This window comes from Panicum hallii, chromosome 4 (genome assembly GCF_002211085.1).
Source record: "Panicum hallii strain FIL2 chromosome 4, PHallii_v3.1, whole genome shotgun sequence".
Classification (NCBI taxonomy): Eukaryota; Viridiplantae; Streptophyta; class Magnoliopsida; order Poales; family Poaceae; genus Panicum; species Panicum hallii.
Genome location: NC_038045.1, coordinates 48,718,916 through 48,739,879, shown reverse-complemented (window position 1 = coordinate 48,739,879; position 20,964 = coordinate 48,718,916). Strand labels below are relative to the sequence as shown.

The 20,964-nt window shown below is 44.9% G+C and overlaps 3 protein-coding genes and 2 non-coding genes across 6 annotated transcripts; 3 read left to right on the top strand and 2 right to left on the bottom strand.

The window, feature by feature from the left end:
- Positions 1 to 1,706: 1,706 nt before the first annotated feature.
- On the top strand, positions 1,707 to 8,283 carry LOC112888582 (origin of replication complex subunit 1). 2 transcript variants are annotated; one of them, XM_025954815.1, is made up of 17 exons: positions 1,707 to 2,463; positions 2,933 to 3,068; positions 3,168 to 3,320; positions 3,413 to 3,556; positions 3,626 to 3,777; positions 3,852 to 3,951; positions 4,048 to 4,170; positions 4,274 to 4,435; positions 4,551 to 4,608; positions 4,687 to 4,865; positions 5,251 to 5,368; positions 5,565 to 5,635; positions 5,733 to 5,828; positions 6,797 to 6,873; positions 7,511 to 7,594; positions 7,701 to 7,846; positions 7,945 to 8,283. In XM_025954815.1, the coding sequence occupies exons 1-16, from the start codon at positions 1,760 to 1,762 to the stop codon at positions 7,762 to 7,764; spliced, it is 2,421 nt and encodes an 806-aa protein (XP_025810600.1). In that variant the 5' UTR covers positions 1,707 to 1,759; the 3' UTR covers positions 7,765 to 7,846; positions 7,945 to 8,283. The 2 variants fall into 2 exon arrangements, with proteins under 2 accessions (XP_025810600.1, XP_025810599.1); XM_025954814.1 differs by lacking the exon at positions 4,551 to 4,608 and having other exon boundaries at positions 4,794 to 4,865.
- LOC112891230 lies at positions 3,228 to 3,305 on the top strand. The gene has a single exon (XR_003228458.1). It is a non-coding gene; the product is annotated as a small nucleolar RNA snoR28 (small nucleolar RNA).
- A 3-nt stretch (positions 8,284 to 8,286) lies between the features above and the next one.
- Positions 8,287 to 10,322, top strand: LOC112888583 (trimethylguanosine synthase-like). The gene is made up of 5 exons (XM_025954816.1): positions 8,287 to 8,909; positions 9,006 to 9,141; positions 9,362 to 9,453; positions 9,761 to 9,884; positions 9,981 to 10,322. Exons 1-5 carry the CDS (start codon positions 8,422 to 8,424, stop codon positions 10,095 to 10,097), a joined length of 957 nt encoding a protein of 318 aa, XP_025810601.1. The 5' UTR covers positions 8,287 to 8,421; the 3' UTR covers positions 10,098 to 10,322.
- Positions 10,323 to 10,528: 206 nt separating this feature from the next.
- On the bottom strand, positions 10,529 to 12,192 carry LOC112890594 (UDP-glucuronate 4-epimerase 1-like). Its single transcript, XM_025957457.1, has one exon. It carries the CDS (start codon positions 11,849 to 11,851, stop codon positions 10,529 to 10,531), a length of 1,323 nt encoding a protein of 440 aa, XP_025813242.1. The 5' UTR covers positions 11,852 to 12,192.
- Positions 12,193 to 16,246: 4,054 nt separating this feature from the next.
- On the bottom strand, positions 16,247 to 16,385 carry LOC112891308. Its single transcript, XR_003228527.1, has one exon. It is a non-coding gene; the product is annotated as a small nucleolar RNA Z247 (small nucleolar RNA).
- Positions 16,386 to 20,964: the final 4,579 nt, after the last annotated feature.

Below are 20,964 nucleotides of genomic sequence, written 5' to 3'. Positions count from 1 at the left end.
TTCACCCACAATTTTTAGCACGCCAAAGTAGACGTAACAAAAGAGGTAACGATGGAGGATACTATACACCATGAATTGAGTCATGACTTTGTTCCCACTTCTCTTTAGCTTGCTCACCAACTTAGTTGCACCATCTTATGTGGCGTCATTTAGTCGTGGTCAGGATATTATGTACCTCTCTCACACATACACATAAAACATATTGATGCAGAATCCATAATCTTAGCAATATGATATCAATGACATTACGGAGGGAACTAGAAAAAATAAACGCGAGAGGCAAAATGCTAATCTATATGTTAAAGTGGTCCAAATTTAAATGAAGTGTTTACATTTTGTCTAAGTAGTAATATAGCTACATGGGTAACACATATATAAAAGCGCAAGAGGCCACGGCCCCTACTAGGCAACCCAAACTACGTCCTTGAGTGACGGTGGTAGTGTGCGTAACAAGTCATCGTTGTGAGGGATTGTTCGACTAATCCAATCTCTATTGGGATCAGAGGAAATTGAAGAAGATATTCCCCTACCCATGGGGCGTGGAATTTATTATCTCCAATCCATATGAATAACGGACTAACCAAACAAGCAAACGAGAATAAAAAATCTTGTCTCATGTACAATTATCTTGGCATTAATCAAATAAGAATGGAGAAATTGAAAGAAAAAACAACATGTCACTTGAGTTTTTGAGATTTCACCCATAAGATGTTTTGTCGCAAGCTCTAATCGACTCCTTTGCAAAATCACTTTCTGCCCTTTTTGTCAGAGTGGAGGAACTACAAGCCATGCTAGACTCTAAGTTTGTTTTGGAGCTTGGATTATGCTTTATTCGGTAGATAAGTTGTTGTGAAGAAATTTTGCATATAGTGAAAATCAATGGGCCATATTTATATGTTTTATTAATGCTTTTTTAGAGTAAAATACATGTGCAATCCTTAAAATCCGCACCACTATACCACTTAGTTTCATGAACTCGCAGAATGCAATTCTAGAACCCTACTTGTTAAGTGATGCACTCTAGACCCATGCCATTTCTCTAGTGCCTTTCTTGCTCATGTGGCATTGCTAGGCATGAGTTTTGTTGCCGGACAGAACCCGACATGCACTAAACACACTAGCCCTTCTCTTAAATTATGAATATCAAAGCCAAAATTTCCGCATAAAACACAGCAATTGCACATAAAAAATGACACGTTGGCGACAACACAAAGGGATATGACGTGTGACCTATCGCTTAACAATATCATGGTGTTAAAAAAATGTATTTTAGTGTTTGGTCCACTGGCAAAAAAAGGTTTAATCGAACGGCCATTTATTTTACTTGTGTTTTTATGGAACCTTAGGTTTTTTAGTTCGAACTTGTTTTTTTAGGGCAGTTTGAACTTGTTAGGAATATCTAACATAGATTAAAGTTTGCATTAAGGGCTCCATGTTGGCAAAAATTGATGGAATCGGCTTGGTGTATGTCTTTTTTTTTTCAATAAAATTGTGTAGGGGATGTTTTTTCTCTCGATAAAATGTCTTATAAGATGGAATATCAAATTGAAGTGACATGGAAATCTCTCTGGCCAAGTCGACCAAATCTCCATAATCAAAGGACCAAATTGCAAAAGTACCAAAACGGCAGTGCGAATGGGCGCCAAACCGCCCAAACCCTAACGCCGTCCGCATCCGTCAGTCCCCTCCATTTCAAATCCACATTTCCCCCTTTCCTCCGCCTCCTTTCTTCCCTCGCCGTCTCCGGCGAGAACCGGAGATGGATCTCCCCGCCACCCCCTCCAAATCCAAGCTCAGATCCTCGCCGGCGAAGCCAATCGCCGCCTCCACCAAGCCTCAGATGGACCTCTGCACTCCGTCTAAGCCCACGCCCAGGCGGAAGTCCAAATCGGCGACCTCGCCGGCGCCGGTGTCCCCGGCGACACCATCCACCATCCGACGCTCCCGCCGCCTCCTCGAAACTCCCACGAAGGCCGCCCCGGAAGTGCCCGTGAAGGCTACGCCGACCCCCGCCACCAGGGGCAAGCGCGCCGCGCCGTCGCCCAAAACCCCTGCCCAGGGCGAGCCCAAGCGGCAGAGGCGGCTGCCGAGAAAGAGAGCGTACTACCGGAAGGTGGTGTACGACGGCGGGGAGTTCGAGGTCGGGGACGACGTGTACGTGAAGCGTCGGGAGGACGCGGAGTCGGACGCGGAGGACCCAGAGGCGGAGGAGTGCCGCGTGTGCTTCCGCGCCGGCGGCGGGGTGATGGTGGAATGCGATGCATGCCTCGGCGGGTTCCACCTGCGGTGCGTGCGCCCGCCGCTGCGCCGGGTTCCTGAAGGTGATTGGGCGTGCCCGTACTGCGAGGCTGAGCGCGCTGGCAAGGCAGTCGAGCGGCCCAGGCCTCCTGAGGGGAAGCGCATCGTGAGAACCGCCAAGGAGAAACTCCTCTCCAGTGATTTGTGGGCTGCGCGCATCGAGAGGTCAGTGAGGTTTTGGCGTTGCTTTGGCTTTCGAAGTTAATGTGGTGTACCATACAGCTCTGGAAATTGGCCTAGTATTTTGTTTTTCTTCGAGACATTTGCATTGGCTATAGTTGGTGACACTGTGAATTGGAAATGAGGTGGTGAATTAGTGCTGTGTTTGGATAAACCGTGCAACATTTTTCCCTATTCATGATTTATGTGTGTTACACTGAGTGATGAATAAAAACAGTTACTTTTAGTTTTTAATGTTTTAGTGGTAATATAGGTTTTTTGAGAGGCTTTATTGTTCAATATACTGCTGTGTGCCTGGTCCACCGCTTTCTCCTAAAGTAAAAAAGGGTTACAAATATGATTTGTCATGGTAGAAGTACCTGAATATATCTCCAGATACGCCTCTTATTGTAATGATAGTTCTTGTTCTCTGCATTGTCTGTGGGTTTACGTAAGATGCTTTTGTCTGCAACAGTTTATGGAGGGAGCCAGATGGTACATTCCGGGCAAAGGTAAGGTGGTACATTATCCCTGAAGAGACTACAGCAGGAAGGCAGCCACATAATTTGCGGAGAGAACTGTATCGTACTAATGATCTTGGTGACATTGAGGTGATCATTCTCTTCTCTGTATGTAGTTGGCTCTTTCACAATTTTTTATTTGCTTGTTCATTTGTAGTTTTAAGTTCTTTGTTCATATGGCTTGTGCAGATGGAAACAATCCTTAGACATTGTTCTGTAATGTGCCCCAAAGACTTCAGGGATGCCAATGATGGAGGGGATGATGTATTTTATTGTGAATATGAGTATGATATACACTGGCATAATTTTAAGCGTTTGGCTGACATTGACGATGAGCCTGAGGTAGATGCACATAAACTCAAAATTCTCTCCTTAGAGGCTTGGACACCATTGCAATTTACCCAGTGATCGTTCTTCCTCTTCATTTCTTGTAGATAAAGGAAGATCCCAGTGATGAGCCTTACAATGCCGGTAAAGATTATAACAGTGATACTGATGAAGATTCAGAATATGACGAGGAGGAAGAACCTAAATCATGTTTCTCTGCCAGAAGGAATCAATCACATGAGTTGGCGGCGGTAATAGCCATTCTTTTCTCCCTTCATCTGCTGTTTTATATTGTTTTACTGAAATGGAATATTTCTCAGAATTCAAGGAAGGGTAGGACATATGGCCTACAAAAAATTGGGATACGTAAAATTCCTGAGCATGTTCGGTGCCACCAAAAGACTGAGCTGGAGAAGGCGAAAGCAACCCTGTTACTGGCAACTCTTCCTAAGTCATTGCCTTGCAGGGATAAGTATGTTTGTTCATCTTGTTAGATGTTTCTTATGCTTCTTACAAAACTGCTACTCAGCTGAAGTCTTGTTTCAGAGAAATGGAGGAGATATCTACATTTGTGAAGGATGCAATTTGTAATGACCAATGTCTAGGACGCTGCCTTTATATCCATGGTGTACCTGGTACTGGCAAGGTAAGAAGCCATCTTTTTTTTTTGCTGCTTTTATGGTTTCATCTCATCTTCTGTGGCTAAACATTAAACCTTATCTTCTGTTTCGTCTACCTGCAGACTATGAGTGTACTTGCTGTTATGAGGAGGCTGAGATCTGAACTAGATTCCGGAACTCTGAAGCCATATTGTTTTATAGAAATTAATGGTCTTAAATTAGCTTCTCCTGAGAATATCTACAAGGTACTTCTGCTGATTACCTAATGATAAATCTGCCCTACTCAACTGTAGCTGGCACAAACCCTCAGGAAACAATTGTAATGGGTATGTTTTTGAAAATATGCAGGTTATATATGAACAGTTGAGTGGGCATAGGGTTGGGTGGAAAAAGGCTCTTCACTATTTAACAGAGCATTTTTCAGGTGTTTCGAAAATTGGGAAGCAAGCAAAACAGCCAATTATTTTGCTCATTGATGAGCTTGATCTTCTTTTGACAAGAAACCAATCGGTAATAATTCAAAACAAACCTAGTAGCTTACCTATTTTGTTTTGTAGGTTTTATTAATGGTATTTCCATTTTTCATTTCCCCCCCGTTATTTGACTGTTGACTATCTTTCATCAGGTTCTTTATAACATTCTTGATTGGCCCACCAAACCAAATTCCAACCTAGTTGTTATAGGTGATCATTCTTTATTTTTATCTTTGATTTTTGCCTTACCTTTTATTTACCCCTTGGTTATTTTGTTAATGAATGCAGGCATAGCAAACACAATGGATCTCCCAGAAAAGTTATTGCCTCGTATATCTAGTCGGATGGGTATCCAACGACTGTGTTTTGGCCCATACAATTTTCGGCAATTGCAGGAAATTATAACAAGTCGTCTGAAGGGTATTGATGCCTTTGAGGAACAGGCTATTGAATTTGCTTCTAGAAAGGTTTGCCCCCCGCAATACCATGTTTATATATTTGTTGTCATGACTTTTCATCCACCACTGTTACTCTGGCCATCATTCCACCAAATCAGAGGCTAAGAGGCAGCAAGTGTGCCAGCAACACATGAAGTGATAAGTTCATGTTATGGTAGATCAGAGCTGAAGCCATGATAGGTGTATGAGGCATAAAAGTCGAATAATAGTACAAAAAAAGAGGTCATCTCGCGCAGTCTGAAAAAAAATGTTGAAGTCTGGTGCAAACAAATAATTTAAAATGGCTAGCAACTCATATACCCCATTAATTAACTTCACTGTGATATTAAGCCATTTTCTAATGTAATTTTAGCACAGATTTTCATTCATTTGATTATGTTTCCTTTGCATGCAGGTAGCTGCCATGTCAGGTGATGCTAGGCGAGCTTTAGAAATTTGCAGAAGGGCAGCGGAGTTCGCAGACTACCGTATCAAACAGTCTCAACAGTCTGGACAGACTTCTGCAAATAAAGGTACTGTGCACATATGTATTGGGATCTAGTCACCAAAAGTGTTTACATTGGATTTTTTCTTTCTTTATGCTTACATAAACCTTGATCACCAATACAAATCCACCCTTTGCTGCAGTTTTATGACTTTATCATTATTGTTTAGACTCAATTCCAAGATTGTATATAGCCCATTAAACATGGATCCCCATACTTGTAGGAGATGGTGTTGTTTGCATGGGTGATATAGAAGCTGCTATTCAGGAAGTCTTTCAGGCACCACATATTCAAGTAAGTGGACAATGGTTGCCTCCTACATGAGCCAGATCAATAAATACAGTCAAACTGACATTATTTGTAACTTTGCAACATTTTCATCTCGTTACAGGTGATGAAGAACTGCCCAAAGTTTGGAAAAGTTATTTTGGTTGCTATGGTCCATGAATTGTACAAAAGTGGACTAGGTGAAGTAACTTTTGATAAGGTGAGTGCATTTTATTTTGGTGTTCTTTTATCTCCTATGTTAGTTTTTAATATTATGGGTGCAAACAAAAATTTGCCTGGTCAAGCCCAGGTGTCAGGCTGTACGGATGGCTGGTTCTGTAGGCCTTGGTGCCTATGTACCATGGTCTTGTTTCGACTCCAATACTTAGGATGAAGACTCTTACCTTGTACATTAATTTGTCAGGCCAGTTGTGTGTGGCACGACCCCTTCCGTGGCTGTTTCAGCCCCATGCTGTCAGTATAGGGTATACAGACCATGGAAGTGCCATCTACAATGAACTCTTCATTTAGTATTTTCTTTGCTTTGCTGTCATTTTTTTTTCTGACGACTAAACTATTCCAGCCATTCTATTATGAGAATTCAACAATTTATTCAAGCTTCAGAATCCCTTGTTGAATTGTTTAGGCAATCTCCAGTTACCACTAACTAGGTTTTTTCTTGTTTTCCCCTATTTTATGTTCCCCTGCTAGTCTGCTACAATATTTAAGCTGGATGGAACTGTTGTGACTGCACCACTGTGTTACTCTGATACTCACCAACATGCAGCATCAGTATCTATTACCCACCAACATGCAGCATCAGTATCTATTACCCCTCGATACCTCCCATTCAACATTCCCAAGTGAAGTTCACTCCGATACCATCACCACTAGCTCCACTCCAAACCCTATAACCATACTACTGTTTTGTTCCAAGATATAGGAAAATATGCATACACTTGATGTATAGTTGTATCCTTGTTTCCTCATATCACCATACCTGTATTGCCTTTGTCCATGTGAACTGAAGCATCAGATGAACTGTTTCATGCTTACTTTGGAAGTTTCACAGCGGCAGGATATTAACAATGCTGCTCTTTTATGCATTCCTGTCTGGGGCCATGCACATAACGACGTTTTAGTATGCGTTCTTCTGAAGAAGAAAATCCTTTTTTTTCTTTTCTGCAGCTAGCAACAACAGTTCTCTCCTGGTGCCACGTTAATAGAGAACTCTTGCCTGGATGCGACACTCTCATGAAAATCTGGTATGCTAATCCATTCTAATGTGTAAAAGTCGCTTTTACATACAGTTGACTCCATGAGTTCATGTACACATACCATCATGTATAATGTATTTAGTGATGTTGTTTGTTGCCTTTGCTTCTGTGTGCCCTTGCAAATGTAGTTACATTGGAATTCCTTGTTCCAACTCCCAACTTGAGTATGTTTTGCACACTGTGATGCCATTTCATTATGGTTTTCTAGTAAATTTGTTGCATGCAAAGCAATATATGGACTAGTGCATGCTTGGATGCAAACTGAAGTGAAAAGTTCAGTCTTTCGGGTTCTGCTGTTATTGCATCCTTGTGTCTCTTGTGTGCTAATTTTTTTGTGGATTTGTTTTTGAAAGTTGAACCATGATTCAAGGTGGTTAAAGTTGGTTCAGCTAGCTCATTTTTTCCTACACTTGGTGCAGTGTTGCTCTTAGTTAGCTGGGAATTATTTGTGCACATTCTTTATTATTCTTGGACATTGTCTTCATCTGTGGCATTTTTGTCTATGCTAGTGAGATATAAACATTGATGTTTCCATACACTTTTGAATTCTTCTAACTTTTATTTGCACTTCCTTTTATTTGATTTGGTGATCTATATCAATAAATTTTACATATTCCACTTGCAGCTGCAAGCTTGGTGAAAGCAAGGTCATCCTCTGTGAAGAAGGTAGTAAGCACAAGTTGCAGAAGCTGCAGCTAAACTACCCAAGGTCAGCTCATGCAACTGCATCTAGAATTTCCAATTCAAAAACAAAAGAGTATCGGTTTGAGCCTTTCTTCTCTCATGATCTAATACTAAGTTTTCTTGCTCGGCAGTGACGATGTAACCTTTGCCCTCAAGGAATCCCCCGATCTTCCTTGGTTGTCCAAGTACTTGTGAAGCTCATACTGCAGTGGTCGTATTCCTAACATTCTATTCTGTTCTCTAGGGGAGTTAACGGTACTTGCCGCTTCATCCCTCAGTAAGTTTGCGTGCCCCTGTTTCTTGCACCGCCCATGTTTGTTGGGTGGCCTTGTTTTCATGTCTCGGCCTTGCTAAGCTACGCCGCATTTTCTGCAGAACCTTGAAGCTATACAGATCCATAGAGAATCCTCTAATCTACAATATAATGTAACCGGTGAAGGACGTGCTGCACTGCGCGGAAAGCGTCAGAAACATTTTTCCTCCATTGCACACCAGGATTGTAACCTGCAATGCGTGAAGCAACTTGTACGTCTGGATTTTCGCCGCATTCGAAGTATGATGTTGTTTCCTTGGCACATTGAACCGCCTCATGTGTGAGCTGATGCAATTGATTTGTAGCTCCACTGCTTATAACTATGGAATTCGTTGCTTGTAAGAATGTTCTGTGATTCATATTTTTAAGAAAAGAACATGTGAGACATCAGATATTTACCCTCCCTGTTGAAAACTTGAAATGGTGGTGAGTGGTGACTGGTGAGGTGACTTTCCAAATTCATTTTTGGACTCGTCGCCTTCCGCCCCGAGACGGCGAGACCCCGATTACAAAACGGAGGACAGACCAACCAACCAAACATGGCGAAAACAAACGCCGCGCCACCAGGCCCCGGCCGCCGAACCCGCGTGCTCCCCTTCCTCCACAACAGGACCACGACGCACCGCTTCTTCCGCCTCCTTGACGCCACTGCCACGAAAACCGCCCGCCGCCGCCGCCGCCGCCTCACGGCCAGGCCCACGCGCAACCGCAGGGCAACGAGACCGGGGGAGCCGAAGCGCCCGGGGGCGGCGGAGGAGCCGCAGGATCAGGCCGTCGGGGCGGCGCGGGAACCCGATGCCGCCGCCGAAGCGGACGTGGACGCGGCCGTGGTGGCGGGGAAGTACTGGGCGCACCGCCACAGCCTCTTCTCCCTGTACGACCGTGGCGTGCGCATGGACGCCGAGGGCTGGTACTCCGCCACCCCGGAGGCCGTCGCGGCGTCGCAGGCCGCCCGCGCCGCGCCCGGGGACCTCGTCGTCGACGCGTTCGCCGGGTGCGGCGGCAACTCCATCCAGTTCGCCGCCAGGCACGCGCCGCCTCACCTCCCGTGCGCCGGACTCCATCCATTTTCTTTTCGTGCCGCAGCAACTAACTCGGTCACCGCCGTGGTCTCGTGCCGCAGGGGTTGCTACGTGGTCGCCGTGGAGATCGACCCCCGCAAGGTGGAGCTGGCGGCGCACAACGCGAGGGTCTACGGCGTCGAGGACAGGATCGAGTTCGTCGTCGGTGACTTCTTCCGCCTCGCACCTTTCCTCAAGGTATGTCTAGTGATTCAGTAGCGCAGGGAGAATTAAATTTTTAAAAATCGTCAGAGTTTGTCAAAGCTCTGGACGACCAGCATTCAAGCTTTGAGCTCCTGATTCCTAAACCTCATACCATAATATCTGCACCGTGCCATACTGTCACTGTAAAGAAGAATGCGCAGTAATTTCAGCTGTCAAATTTTTCCTGATTGATTAATTGCTTCTATGGCACCAGGCTGATTTGGTGTTCCTTTCACCACCCTGGGGAGGGCCAGCATACATCCATGCTCCAATCTACACCCTTGATATGCTGAAGCCAAAAGACGGGTACGGCATTCGTTAATTTTATTTTCCTCCTTTCTGAAAGATGGAAAAAAGGAATCCTTCAAACAGCTGTAGCATCCGCTGACATCTTATCCTGGCAAGTTATTAGCAACTATGCAAGTGTAGCTCCGCAATTCTCTAGCTATGACTATCAAAGTTTCCAGTTTCCACAGATAGTTCCAAGTGAACCAGAAATTTTACGTTGGTAACGAGTAATTGTTGACATGTTTTCACTATTACGTTAGGATGAAAACATGGCATTCAAGAGCCCATGCACACTTGGGTCTTGACATTACATCTTTGCGTGCAGGTACACAACATTCCAAGCTGCTCAGAAAATAGCTCCAAATGCCATCATGTTTCTGCCACGGACGGTCGACATTAGCCAAGTAGAGGAGCTTTCCTGGTTGTCTTGCCCACCATTAGATTTCGAGGTATGATATGTTACTGCTCTTCTTTAGATTTGAGCTTTCTGTGGGGACTAGTGTAGTGTAAGTCCATGATGATCCTGTGAACTCTGATAATTACAGAGTGAAGAGAACTACATACACCACAGACTAAAAGGAATCACAGCCTATTTCGGAAGAACCGCAGGACCTCCAAGCTATCATTGCCAAAATTGGGATGACGAACAAGCTGCTGATTAGTTCTCTAGAACCTCTTTGCGCAAAAGAAAAAAAAGGCTGTGCAGACTTTTTAAGTCAAAAATTAGAACAGGGAGTTTTCCTTATTCCCTCTGAAATCGAAATGTGTCGAGAAGATATTAGCAAAATTTATGTGGAAACACCGTATCCCACGTTGATCTGAACCTGAACTGTGCCGGCACCTGTAAAATCGCACTATATACCAGCATCCACCTTCAGTTTTGAGAAGAGATAAATCTATAATTGATCTATAAGTGGTACAATTTACAGAACAAAATACAGAATGAAGAGGATCCACCCCTCCATTTCATCGCTCTATCGCCGTTCCCTCCTCTCCTGATCAACAACTACAGAATCCTTCCCCAGAACCAAAAGAATGTCAGTCTCCGATCAGAGTGTGGAAGACCCAGGCAGAATCACGGAGTATTTACTCATCATGAGTTCCTGAAGGTATGCGTTCCCCGATTGTATCCGTAGTAGGAGAGGTACCACCTCACGAACTTCTTCAATCCCATCTCCAGGCTCGTTGTCGGCTTGTACCCGAGCTGCTCCCGGGCCAGGCTGATGTTGGCGTGCGTGTACGGCACGTCGCCATTGCCGGGCATCTCCACCACGTTCTTCTTCGCCTTCACCCGCAGGTACCTCTCCAGGATGGACACCAGCGTGGGCACCGTCACCGGCGACGTGTTCCCGAGGTTGAAGATCCTGTACGGTGCCGGGCCGCGCTTCTTGCCGCCGGTGCCGGTGCTCCGCCCCGCCGTGTCCAGCGACGCCAGGCAGCCGCGCACAATGTCGTTGATGTAGGTGAAGTCCCGGGCGAGGTCGACGTGGTCCTTGCCCCGGTACACCGTGATGGGCTTCCCCTGGAGGATGTTCCGGGTGAAGGAGAAGTAGGCCATGTCGGGGCGGCCCCAGGGCCCGTACACGGTGAAGAAGCGGAGCCCCGTGACGGAGAGGCCGTAGATGTGGTTGTACGTGTGGGTGATCTCCTCGCCGGCCTTCTTGGTGGCGGCGTAGAGCGACGCCGGCTGGTCGGTGCGGTGCGCCTCCGAGAAGGGGACGCGGTCGTTGAGGCCGTAGACGGAGGAGGAGGACGCCCAGACGATGGCCGGCTGCGGGTCGGCGTCCTTGCAGGCCTCGAGGAGCGAGACGAGCCCCGCGATGTTGGAGTGCACGTACGAGGCTGGGTTCTCCATGGCGTAGCGCACCCCGGCCTGCGCGGCGAGGTGGAGCACGTGGGTGAAGGGCACGACGTCGAAGAGCTTCGCCAGGAGGCGGCCGTCGTTGATGTCGCCCTCCACGACGAACACGCCGTGGGAGCGCAGCAGCGCGCGGCGGGCCTTCTTGAGCGACGGGTCGTAGTAGGAGTTGAAGTTGTCGATGCCGACGACGCCGTCGCCGCGCTTGCGCAGGGCCAGCGCGCAGTGCGTGCCCACGAACCCGGCCGCGCCCGTCACCAGCACGGACAGCCCGGCGCCCTCGGCGGACCCCGGCGGCCGCCGCGGCGACGCCGACGCCCGGATCTGCCGTTCCCAGTGCAGGCCGCCCCACGAGGCGGCGAAGTAGCGCGACGAGGTGTCGACGAAGGAGTGGACGCTGAGGTACGTGGCTGTCATGGCCACCAGGAAGAGCGCCCACAGGAACATGGTCCCCGTGGACGCGAAGCAGCGGTGGACGTGCCGGCTCATCGACCCCGCCCGCTCCACCTTCACCTTCCCCGGCGTCGACGGGTACAGGTCCTCCTCCAGCACCCGCATCCTCCTCGCATGCGACCGGGCAGCGCGGCTCCTCCACCGGCGCCGACCGGACCTTCTGCTCTCTCTCTCTTCCTTTCTTCCTCGCGAAGATCAAACCTCTGATTCGACGCGCGTCTCCTCTATGTAACCACGCTCCTTCTCTATCGCGCTCCCTCTTGCGAAACTTCCTCGGAAATGGCGGTGCCGGCGCACGCTAAGGAGGGGACGAGAGAGAAGGGGAGGTGTCAAAAATAGCCATTGGAGTCGTGTCGTACATGCTTCCGGGGCTCGGCGATGTTGATGGAGGTCCCTGTAATTTAGCCCCGTTTATTTTTAGCCGCTGGAGGTTGAAGACACGGGCGAGGGTTCGCCTCCTCTTCTATGCTCGGTCGCCGTGGAGGAGGCGTCTGTTAAATCAGAGGCGCACTTGAAGCCTTGGGTGGAACACCGGCCTCTAAACTCAGAGGTCACGGTGGCTACTTGTTAATTAGATGCATACGCAACATGGTGCGGTTACAGATATATATGAAAGAGATATGACCAGCTAGAGATAAAACTAGGAAAGACTAAATTTAGTAACAAGAGTCCTAGACAATCTATAATCCTTAGCTGGTCATGACTCTTCCATATTTGGTTCGGTTACATGTCTATATTTAGTTACAAGATGTTTAACACTCCCCCTCAATCTAAATCTTCTCTAGATTAAGATTGCCCTTGAAAATCTCCAATTGTCGCGCACCTAATGGTTTTGTAAATCCATCAGCCACTTGGTCCCTTGTCGACACATGTTCAATATCAAGGAATCCTTTTGCAACTCTTTCACGAACAAAGTGATAGTCCACTTCAATATGCTTTGTTCTTGCATGAAAAACTGGATTTGCAGAGAGATATTTAGCTCCCATGTTATCACACCATAGCTTTGCTTTTCTTGGTGCTTGAACTCCAATTTCCAACAACAAGATTTGAATCCACATAATTTCTGCAGTTGCATTGGCCAACGCTTTATATTCTGCTTCTGTACTTGATCTTGATACAGTCGCCTGCTTGCGTGCATTCCAGGAAACCAGATTTGAACCTAAGAAAATTGCAAAACCTCCTGTAGAGCGCCTATCATCAATACATCCAGCCCAATCTGCATCACTGAAGCCACTAACCAACAGAGATGACATCTTCCCAATTTTTAGGCCAAGCTTCATAGTGTGTTTAATATACTGTAAAATCCTTTTAACTGCTGACCAATGAATTGTAGTCGGAGCATGTAAATATTGACATACCTTGTTGACTGCAAAAGAAATATCTGGTCTTGTCAACGTCAAATATTGTAAAGCACCAACCATGCTTCTGTATTGTGTTGCATCACTAGGACCAAGCAAACCTCCTTCATGAACTGAAAGTTTTTCTGAGGTTGACATTGGTGTATTTGCTGGTTTACAATCACTCATGCCAACTCTCTTTAAAATATCTGAAGCATATTTTTTTTAGACAAAACTATACCATCAGAGGCTTTGTTCACTTCTATTCCAAGGAAATAATGTAGATCACCCAAATCTTTCAAAGCAAACTCCTTATTAAGGTCACTGAGTAAAGCTGTAGTTGCACTAGGTACTGAGCTTGCCACAATAATATCATCAATATAAATAAGAACAAACATGCTGATATTTCCCTTGTTATAGAAGAATAAAGATGTATCCGCTCGTGATGGCTTAAAATCTAAACTCTGTAGTTTCGTACTTAATCTAGAGTACCACGCTCTTGGCGCTTGCTTAAGACCATACAAAGCTTTATCAAGTTTGCAAACATAATTAGGCAAAGATTTATCCTCATATCCTGGTGGCTGTCTCATGTATACCTCTTCTTCCAAAACTCCATGTAAGAAGGCATTTTGTACATCTAACTGACGAAGACTCCATCCTCTTGGCACAGCCACAGATAAAATGACTCTGATTGTTGTTGCTTTTACTACAGGACTAAAAGTATCCTCATAATCTATACCATATCTTTGCTTAAAACCTTTTGCAACTAAACGAGCTTTGTATCTGTCAAGACTTCCATCAGCTTTTCTTTTTATCTTATAGACCCATTTTGAATCAATGATATTAATTCCTTTTCTTGGAGGTACTAAATGCCATGTCTTATTTTTCATCAAGGCAGAGTACTCTAAATCCATAGCTTCTTTCCAATGTTTATTTCCAAAAGCTTCATTTAAATTTTGTGGTTCTCCTGATGAGGTAAAGCAACTGTATTTAATTGTGCCATCAGTATATACCTTCGGCTTTCGTATCCCCGACTGTAGTCGTGTTCTTGGACGCGTTGTAATTTCCTCAGCAGGAGCCATACCAGCAGGTTCAGAACTGATTGGAGCAGATGATTCAGGGGCAGGTGAATGCGGCGCAGGAGATTCCGCCCTGGGATTTGTGCCGGTTGGAGTAGGCAAATCGTCGCCGGCTTCCTCCTCTCCTGTCGGCATCGTGGCGGCCTCTGGTTGGAGCGGACCAGCACCAATGCCGCTTGATCCACATGGCGACAGGGTCGGTCCTGGAACCGAATTGGCATCAGCACCAGTGCCAACGCCATTTGCTGGATTCACCTCGCGAGGCTCTTCAGAATTTGCTGCATCCACCCTATTTTCTGCACATACTTCATCACATGAGTTGTTAGAATTAAACATATGATCATTTGATAGTTCTCCCCCTTGATCAGATGTTGGTGGCCTAAGATCAGAAGGAAGGAGAGAGATCTCATGACGAAGACGTGCTCCTGCATTTGGATGAAGTTGGGCAAATGGAAAAATATTTTCGTCAAACGTGACATCCCGAGAGATATAAACTCGCCCTGTAGGAGGATCTAGGCACTTAAATCCTTTGTGCAAAGGACTATAGCCGAGGAAAACACATCTTGTGGATCGGAATTGAAATTTGTGGGCATTACAGGGACGAAGATTCGGCCAGCAAGCACAGCCAAAAATTCGGAGAGAAGAATAATCTGGTTTTTGTTGAAACAATCGCTCAAGAGGGGTTTTAAAATTGATGACTCGACTGGGAGTGCGATTAATCAAATAAGTGGCGGCTATAAAAGCATCTTCCCAAAACTTAAGAGGCATAGATGCATGAGCTAATAAAGCTAATCCAACTTCAACAATATGCCGATGCTTTCGTTCGGCGGCCCCGTTTTGCTGATGAGCATGAGGGCATGAGACAAGATGAGATATGCCAATGTGATAAAAAAAGGAATGCAATTTTTGATATTCGCCTCCCCAATCAGTCTGTATTGATATTATCTTTCGATTAAAGAGTCTTTCAACAAGATTTTGAAACTCATGAAATTTCTGGAAAACTTCAGATTTGTGCTTAAGGGGATAAAGCCACACAAATTTGCTATAGTCATCAATAAAACTAACATAGAATCTATTTCTTCCAACACAAAAGGGCGAGGGTCCCCAAACATCAGAAAAAATAAGCTGTAAAGGTTGGCTGGAAACGCTATGCGATTTTGGATAAGGAAGCTGATGACTTTTTGCCTTTTGACAAGCATCACACACAGACTCTTTATTTGATTCACCTAAACACGGAAGATTGTTCATACTAATAATTTTAGACACAATGGGGGCAGAAGCATGGCCCAAACGACTGTGCCACCTTTCAAAGGATGGCTTGATGACTCCAAAAGCTTGCTTTATTATGGATGAAGGAGGAAGAGGATATAGGCCCCTGCGGCATGACCCTCTAAGTATGGTGTTCTTCGTGACCTGATCCTTGATCAAAAAATAATCAGGATGAAATTCAAGGAAAGTTGAATTATCTTTAGTAAGACGATGAACAGAAACAAGATTTTTAGCAGCTTCTGGAACGTGGAGAACTTTATTTAGATGTAAATTACGAGTTGGGGTATGAACTATTGAATGACCAATATGTTTAATTTCCATACCTGCACCGCTTGCGGTGTGAATTTGGTCGCCTCCGTTGTACTTGTCACGAACAGCGAGCTTCTCAAGATCACTGGTTATATTGTCTGTAGCACCAGTGTCCATGTACCAGTTTTGATCCATGGAGTAGAGACTCATAGCAGCAGCAACATGTCGTTCCTCTGGAACGTAGTTCTTATCAAAACGATGCCAGCATTCAAGCGCCGTATGTCCTGTCTTGAAGCAGACTTGGCAGATAGGGCGCCCATTGTTGTCGTGGGTTGCAGTAGGACCAGTGGGAAAGCTTTTGCGCGGTTGGTTTTGCTGGTTGTAGCGCGGCTGTTGCTGCTGTCCGCGCCCACCAGACCCACGGCCGCCAGCGCCCCGACCATAATTTGGACGCCCACGAGCACCACGGCCAGAACCACGCGACTGCTGGTTCCCGCCACGGCCACCTCCTCTTCCTGCCGAATTGGCTGATGAAGATCCTGTGCCAAGCTGCAGTTCTAATCTAGTCTCAAAGCTTAGTAATTGTGAGTACAATTCAGTGGGGGTGACAGGTTCAACCCTAGTTATAAGAGCAGAGACTAAAGGATTAAACTCTGGATCTAGACCATTGCAGATATACATCACCAATTCTTCATCATCAAGGGGCTTTCCTGCTGCAGCCATCTCGTCTGCGAGCCCCTTCATCTTGCCGTAGTACTGGGCTACGGTCATGTTCTCCTTCTTCGTCGTGGCGAGGGCGAGACGTACGTTGGTAGTACGGGCACGCGTGTGTGATGCGAACATGTCGCTGATCGCCTTCCATGCTTCAGCGGCGGTCCTTGAGATGGCGACTTGTGCCAAGATGTCCCTAGATAGGGAACCGAGGAGAAAGCCGAGGACTTGCTGATCCGCGGCAAACCACTCCTCGTAGGCTGGATTGACGACCGTGACAACCTTGCCATCGGCTGTCTTCTCGCTCACTTCTTCAGAGGGAGCAACAGCTTTGCCGTTGACATAACGCTCCAGCCTCGCGCCTCGTAAGGTCGCGAGAACCTGTGCCGACCACATCGCATGGTTCTGGCGGGTGAGCTTCTCGGTGACTTGAATGCCGAGAAGAGGATTGGTCATCGAGCTTGATGACGCCATGGAGATCTTGATTCTTGAATCGCCTATGCTCTGATTACCATGTTAAATCAGAGGCGCACTTGAAGCCTTGGGTGGAACACCGGCCTCTAAACTCAGAGGTCACGGTGGCTACTTGTTAATTAGATGCATACGCAACATGGTGCAGTTACAGATATATATGAAGGAGATATGACTAGCTAGAGATAAAACTAGGAAAGACTAAATTTAGTAACAAGAGTCCTAGACAATCTATAATCCTTAGCTGGTCATGACTCTTCCATATTTGGTTCGGTTACATGTCTATATTTAGTTACAAGATGTTTAACAGCGTCGTCCTTCCCACCTCCCGGTAATGCCGGTTCGTTGACGAGTGCTCGAGCAGGCTTGCTTCGAAGTGGCGTGACCATGGGGGAGCAAGAGCTTCTGCCTCGTCTCTTTCTCTACCCATTCACATTGTTTGTACGCTTCGAAAATTGTCAAAAGTTCATACATTATCACTTATATCTTCATAAATATCTGCAAAAAGTTACAGAAAATGTATAGACGCAAACAGTAAAAAGGGAGTTAGGAAAAAAATGATGTGCAGCCGGGATGCAAAGCCGCGTGTTTGCAGCCCCTCACAACCTGGTGAGTGGGCCCAACGAAAATGCCCAGACGCAGGAGCTGATCCCGATGTTCGCCTCCCAAGCTCGTTTCGGCTCCATGTTTGACGGCTCGTACGATTCAGCTCACAACCAACCGAAACATAGAAACCCTACCGACGCGGAAACCGTCAGAGCTGCAGATCGCCTGGCCGCGGAACCATCGCCACTGCCGATCACTTCGACGCCGTCGCCGCGGCCGATCGCATCGCCGCAGAACCGTCGCCTCCGCCCTCCGCCCATCGGATTGTCCGCATCCTCCTCTTCTCTGGCAGCATACTCGTCTCCTCCATCGCCACCAATTTTAACGCAGCCAACGTCAAGATCAAGTGATCTTATTAGTGCTGGATGAACACAAACATGGAGTCGATCTTAATATCAATGGCAGATGAAGCATCGTTAGAGCAACAATTGTGACAGATGAAGCATCGGTGGCGGTTGGTCCAATTGGTCAAGGGGATGAAAACACATTCGATGAAGCAACAACAGATGAGGCAACAAAATAATTCTTAATATTTAAGAAAATTAATCTATACTCTGTTCATGTGCCTTTCATGCTGTTCATGTGACTTTCATGTTGCTCCTCTTACGATAGGTTGATCAAAAAGATGGCTGGACTGTCATCATTCCTGAAGTTGGAATGATGTTTGAGTCCGAGGAAGATGCTTATGAGATGTACAATACCTATGCCGGTAAGGTTGCATTCAGCGTTAGAAGAAGTGATACAAAGTGCCGAGCAGATAAGACCATATATTTAAAATAGTTAGTTTGTAGCAAACGAGAATTTGGTAGCACAAGAACCGGTTGCAATGCTAGCATTCAGTTTGGTGTTACCAGAGAAGGAGTTTGGACAGTCCAAAAAATTGTACCTGGGCATAACCATTATCTAGCCAGTCCAAATAAGAAGTGCAAGCTGAGATCACAACGACATATTATAGAAGCTGACAGACTACTCATTGCCCAAATACGAGAAGCTAGGATGAAACCATCACAAATGTATGAATTCATGAAGCAATTTTATGGTGGCGCTGAAAATATTCCATTCTCGAGGACTGATTGCAATAATGAAATTGGTCGAGAGCGAAAGAAATACTTAGAATCCAATGATGCGCAAACGCTGTTAGAATACTTGAAGAACAAGTAGATTGAGAATCCTGCATTTTTTATGCCATCCAAATAGATAAGCCAACCGGTCGTATAACTAATTTCTTTTGGACTGATGGTCAGTCTATCATGGATTACAAATATTTTGGTGATGTTGTCTCGTTTGACACCACATTTCAGACAAATAAGTTTGAAATGACTTTTGCTCCACTCCTTGGAACCAACCAACACAAGCAGACAATAATTTTTGGGGCTACATTATAATGAAACTATTCCTTCATTTATCTGGCTCTTTGAAACCTCTTTGACAGCAATGGCAGGAAAGCATCCAATGACAATTTTAACTTATCAAGACGCAGCTATGGCAGGAGCAATTGCTTATGTATTCCCAAATACAAGTCATCGGCTTTGTTTGTGGCACATATATTTCAATGCTGCTAAACATCTGAGTCATGTAATTCATGAGCACCCTCATGAGTTTCTACCTGCTTCTAAAAAATGTGTCTACGAAGATAGATCAGAGGAGTGTTTCAAGAAGAAGTGGAATGAATTGTTGACAAATTATAGCTTGGAGGAAAACTCATGGATGGAAAATCTGTATGAGTTGACAAAAAAATGGGTTGCTGTTTATCGTAACTCTTTTACAGCTGACATGACAACAACTCAAAGGAGTGAAGGAATGAACAATGTCTTCAAGAAAAGATTTCGTAGGAAACTTGGTCTTTCTGAACTCATCGTCGAATGTGAGAAAGTCTCCGCTTCTCTTCGGGAAAATGAGTTGGATGAAGATTTTAAGTCACGTATGAAGAAACTAGTTAATTACATCTCAAATTTTCCATTATTGAAGACTGCTGCTGAAGCATATACAAGGAGGATGTATTCTGAGTTTGAGGAAGAATTTAAAGCCTAATTTTCATTTTCCTGTAAACTGTTACAGAATGAGGGGTTAATGTCAATATTCATGGTTACACATATGAATTCGGATTGTGGAGCAACAGTATTATTTAATAGTGCAGATAATACCATTACTTGTTCCCGCAGAAAATTTGAGTCCACAGGTATGCTTATTTCTGAAAAAGCAGATAACTAAAATTTTATATTCCCAAATATGTTTATGACTATTGGCTTGCATATATTATAGGTATATTGTGCAAGCATGCCTTCAAGGTATTCAATATGAAAGATGTTTTCATTTTACCATCACAATATATATTGAGTAGATGGACAAAATATGCAAAAAAAAGTTTTTATATTGATAAAAAAACAAATGGCAATGAGAACCTGAAAGCACATGCTGCACGTTTGTCTCGGATGGCAACATCCGTTGCACTGAAGTGTTCAGGGTCAAAAACACTTCTTGATGATTTAGAGAAAGCATTTGAAAAGTTGGAATTGGAAGCAGATGAGTCTCTAAGCAAGATTCGAGATGTTGATGTTCCTATCCTGCTGCTATAGATGGGGTAAATAGTACAATATCATTTAGAGTTCCACCAGTAGTGAAAGGTGCAAAAACTAAACGAGCAAGGAATATAGTTGAAAAGAAGAAGAAGGAGAAGAAAAAAAGAAGTTCTGAGAAGCAAGGTACTCTTTACTGCATGTACTATTTTTCTTAATCACCATCTTCTGTTTTTAATAGTTCAAAAATATTTCAGGAGAAGGACCAAGTAACACTGAAAATATGTCAGCGCCAAACTCTTACACCGCTATGTTGGCTAACTTTTCAAGCACCGTGCCATGTTTCTTGCCTGGAGGATATACGAGTCTTTTGCTTGGTCTTGATCAAGAAGCCACAACTGCATGGAAATTACATTTTGATGAACCAGACAATGATACAACCTTTGAGGAATAGAGAAGTTTTGTTATTATCGGTTATAGTTCATACCAGAATTTAAGTGACTGTACATTTTTAAACTTATGCACTGCTGTAATTTTAGGTATTTATGCACTTGTGCAGTTGCCTTACTTCCAAGGCTTATCCAGAACATAATTTATTTACCACATGAATGCCTTAGATAACATATTACCATTGAACAAAAATATCAAATTTATTTTGGCATCAACACATTGTACAATAGGCTTTACATGGGTGTCGAGATGCAACATTGCAGCATTGTGACCAACTCTACGGACAAACACAAATAGTTCTACTGAATTCTGCATCATCAGCTCGAATTGGCCTTGGTTCTACTGAATTCTGCAGAATTAATATTGCAGACAAACACAAATAGTTCTACTGAATTAACATTGCAGCATTGTGACCAACTCTACAGAATGCCTATCAGCTCGAATTGGCCTTGATTTTAATGAATTCTGCATCATCAGCTTGAGTTGGCATTGGAATTCTAAATCATCAGCGCAGGGACAGGGCTACCCAG

Bases quoted from the DNA above. Each gene is read 5' to 3' on its own strand.
- LOC112888582 (XM_025954815.1), top strand. From the start codon at position 1,760: ATGGATCTCCCCGCCACCCCCTCCAAATCCAAGCTCAGATCCTCGCCG. The intron at 3,557-3,625 runs GTAATAGCCATT...AATATTTCTCAG, and splicing joins AATCACATGAGTTGGCGGCG to AATTCAAGGAAGGGTAGGAC. The intron at 3,778-3,851 runs GTATGTTTGTTC...GTCTTGTTTCAG, and splicing joins TCATTGCCTTGCAGGGATAA to AGAAATGGAGGAGATATCTA.
- LOC112888583 (XM_025954816.1), top strand. From the start codon at position 8,422: ATGGCGAAAACAAACGCCGCGCCACCAGGCCCCGGCCGCCGAACCCGC. The intron at 8,910-9,005 runs GCACGCGCCGCC...CTCGTGCCGCAG, and splicing joins TCCATCCAGTTCGCCGCCAG to GGGTTGCTACGTGGTCGCCG. The intron at 9,885-9,980 runs GTATGATATGTT...TGATAATTACAG, and splicing joins GCCCACCATTAGATTTCGAG to AGTGAAGAGAACTACATACA.
- LOC112890594 (XM_025957457.1), bottom strand. From the start codon at position 11,851: ATGCGGGTGCTGGAGGAGGACCTGTACCCGTCGACGCCGGGGAAGGTG.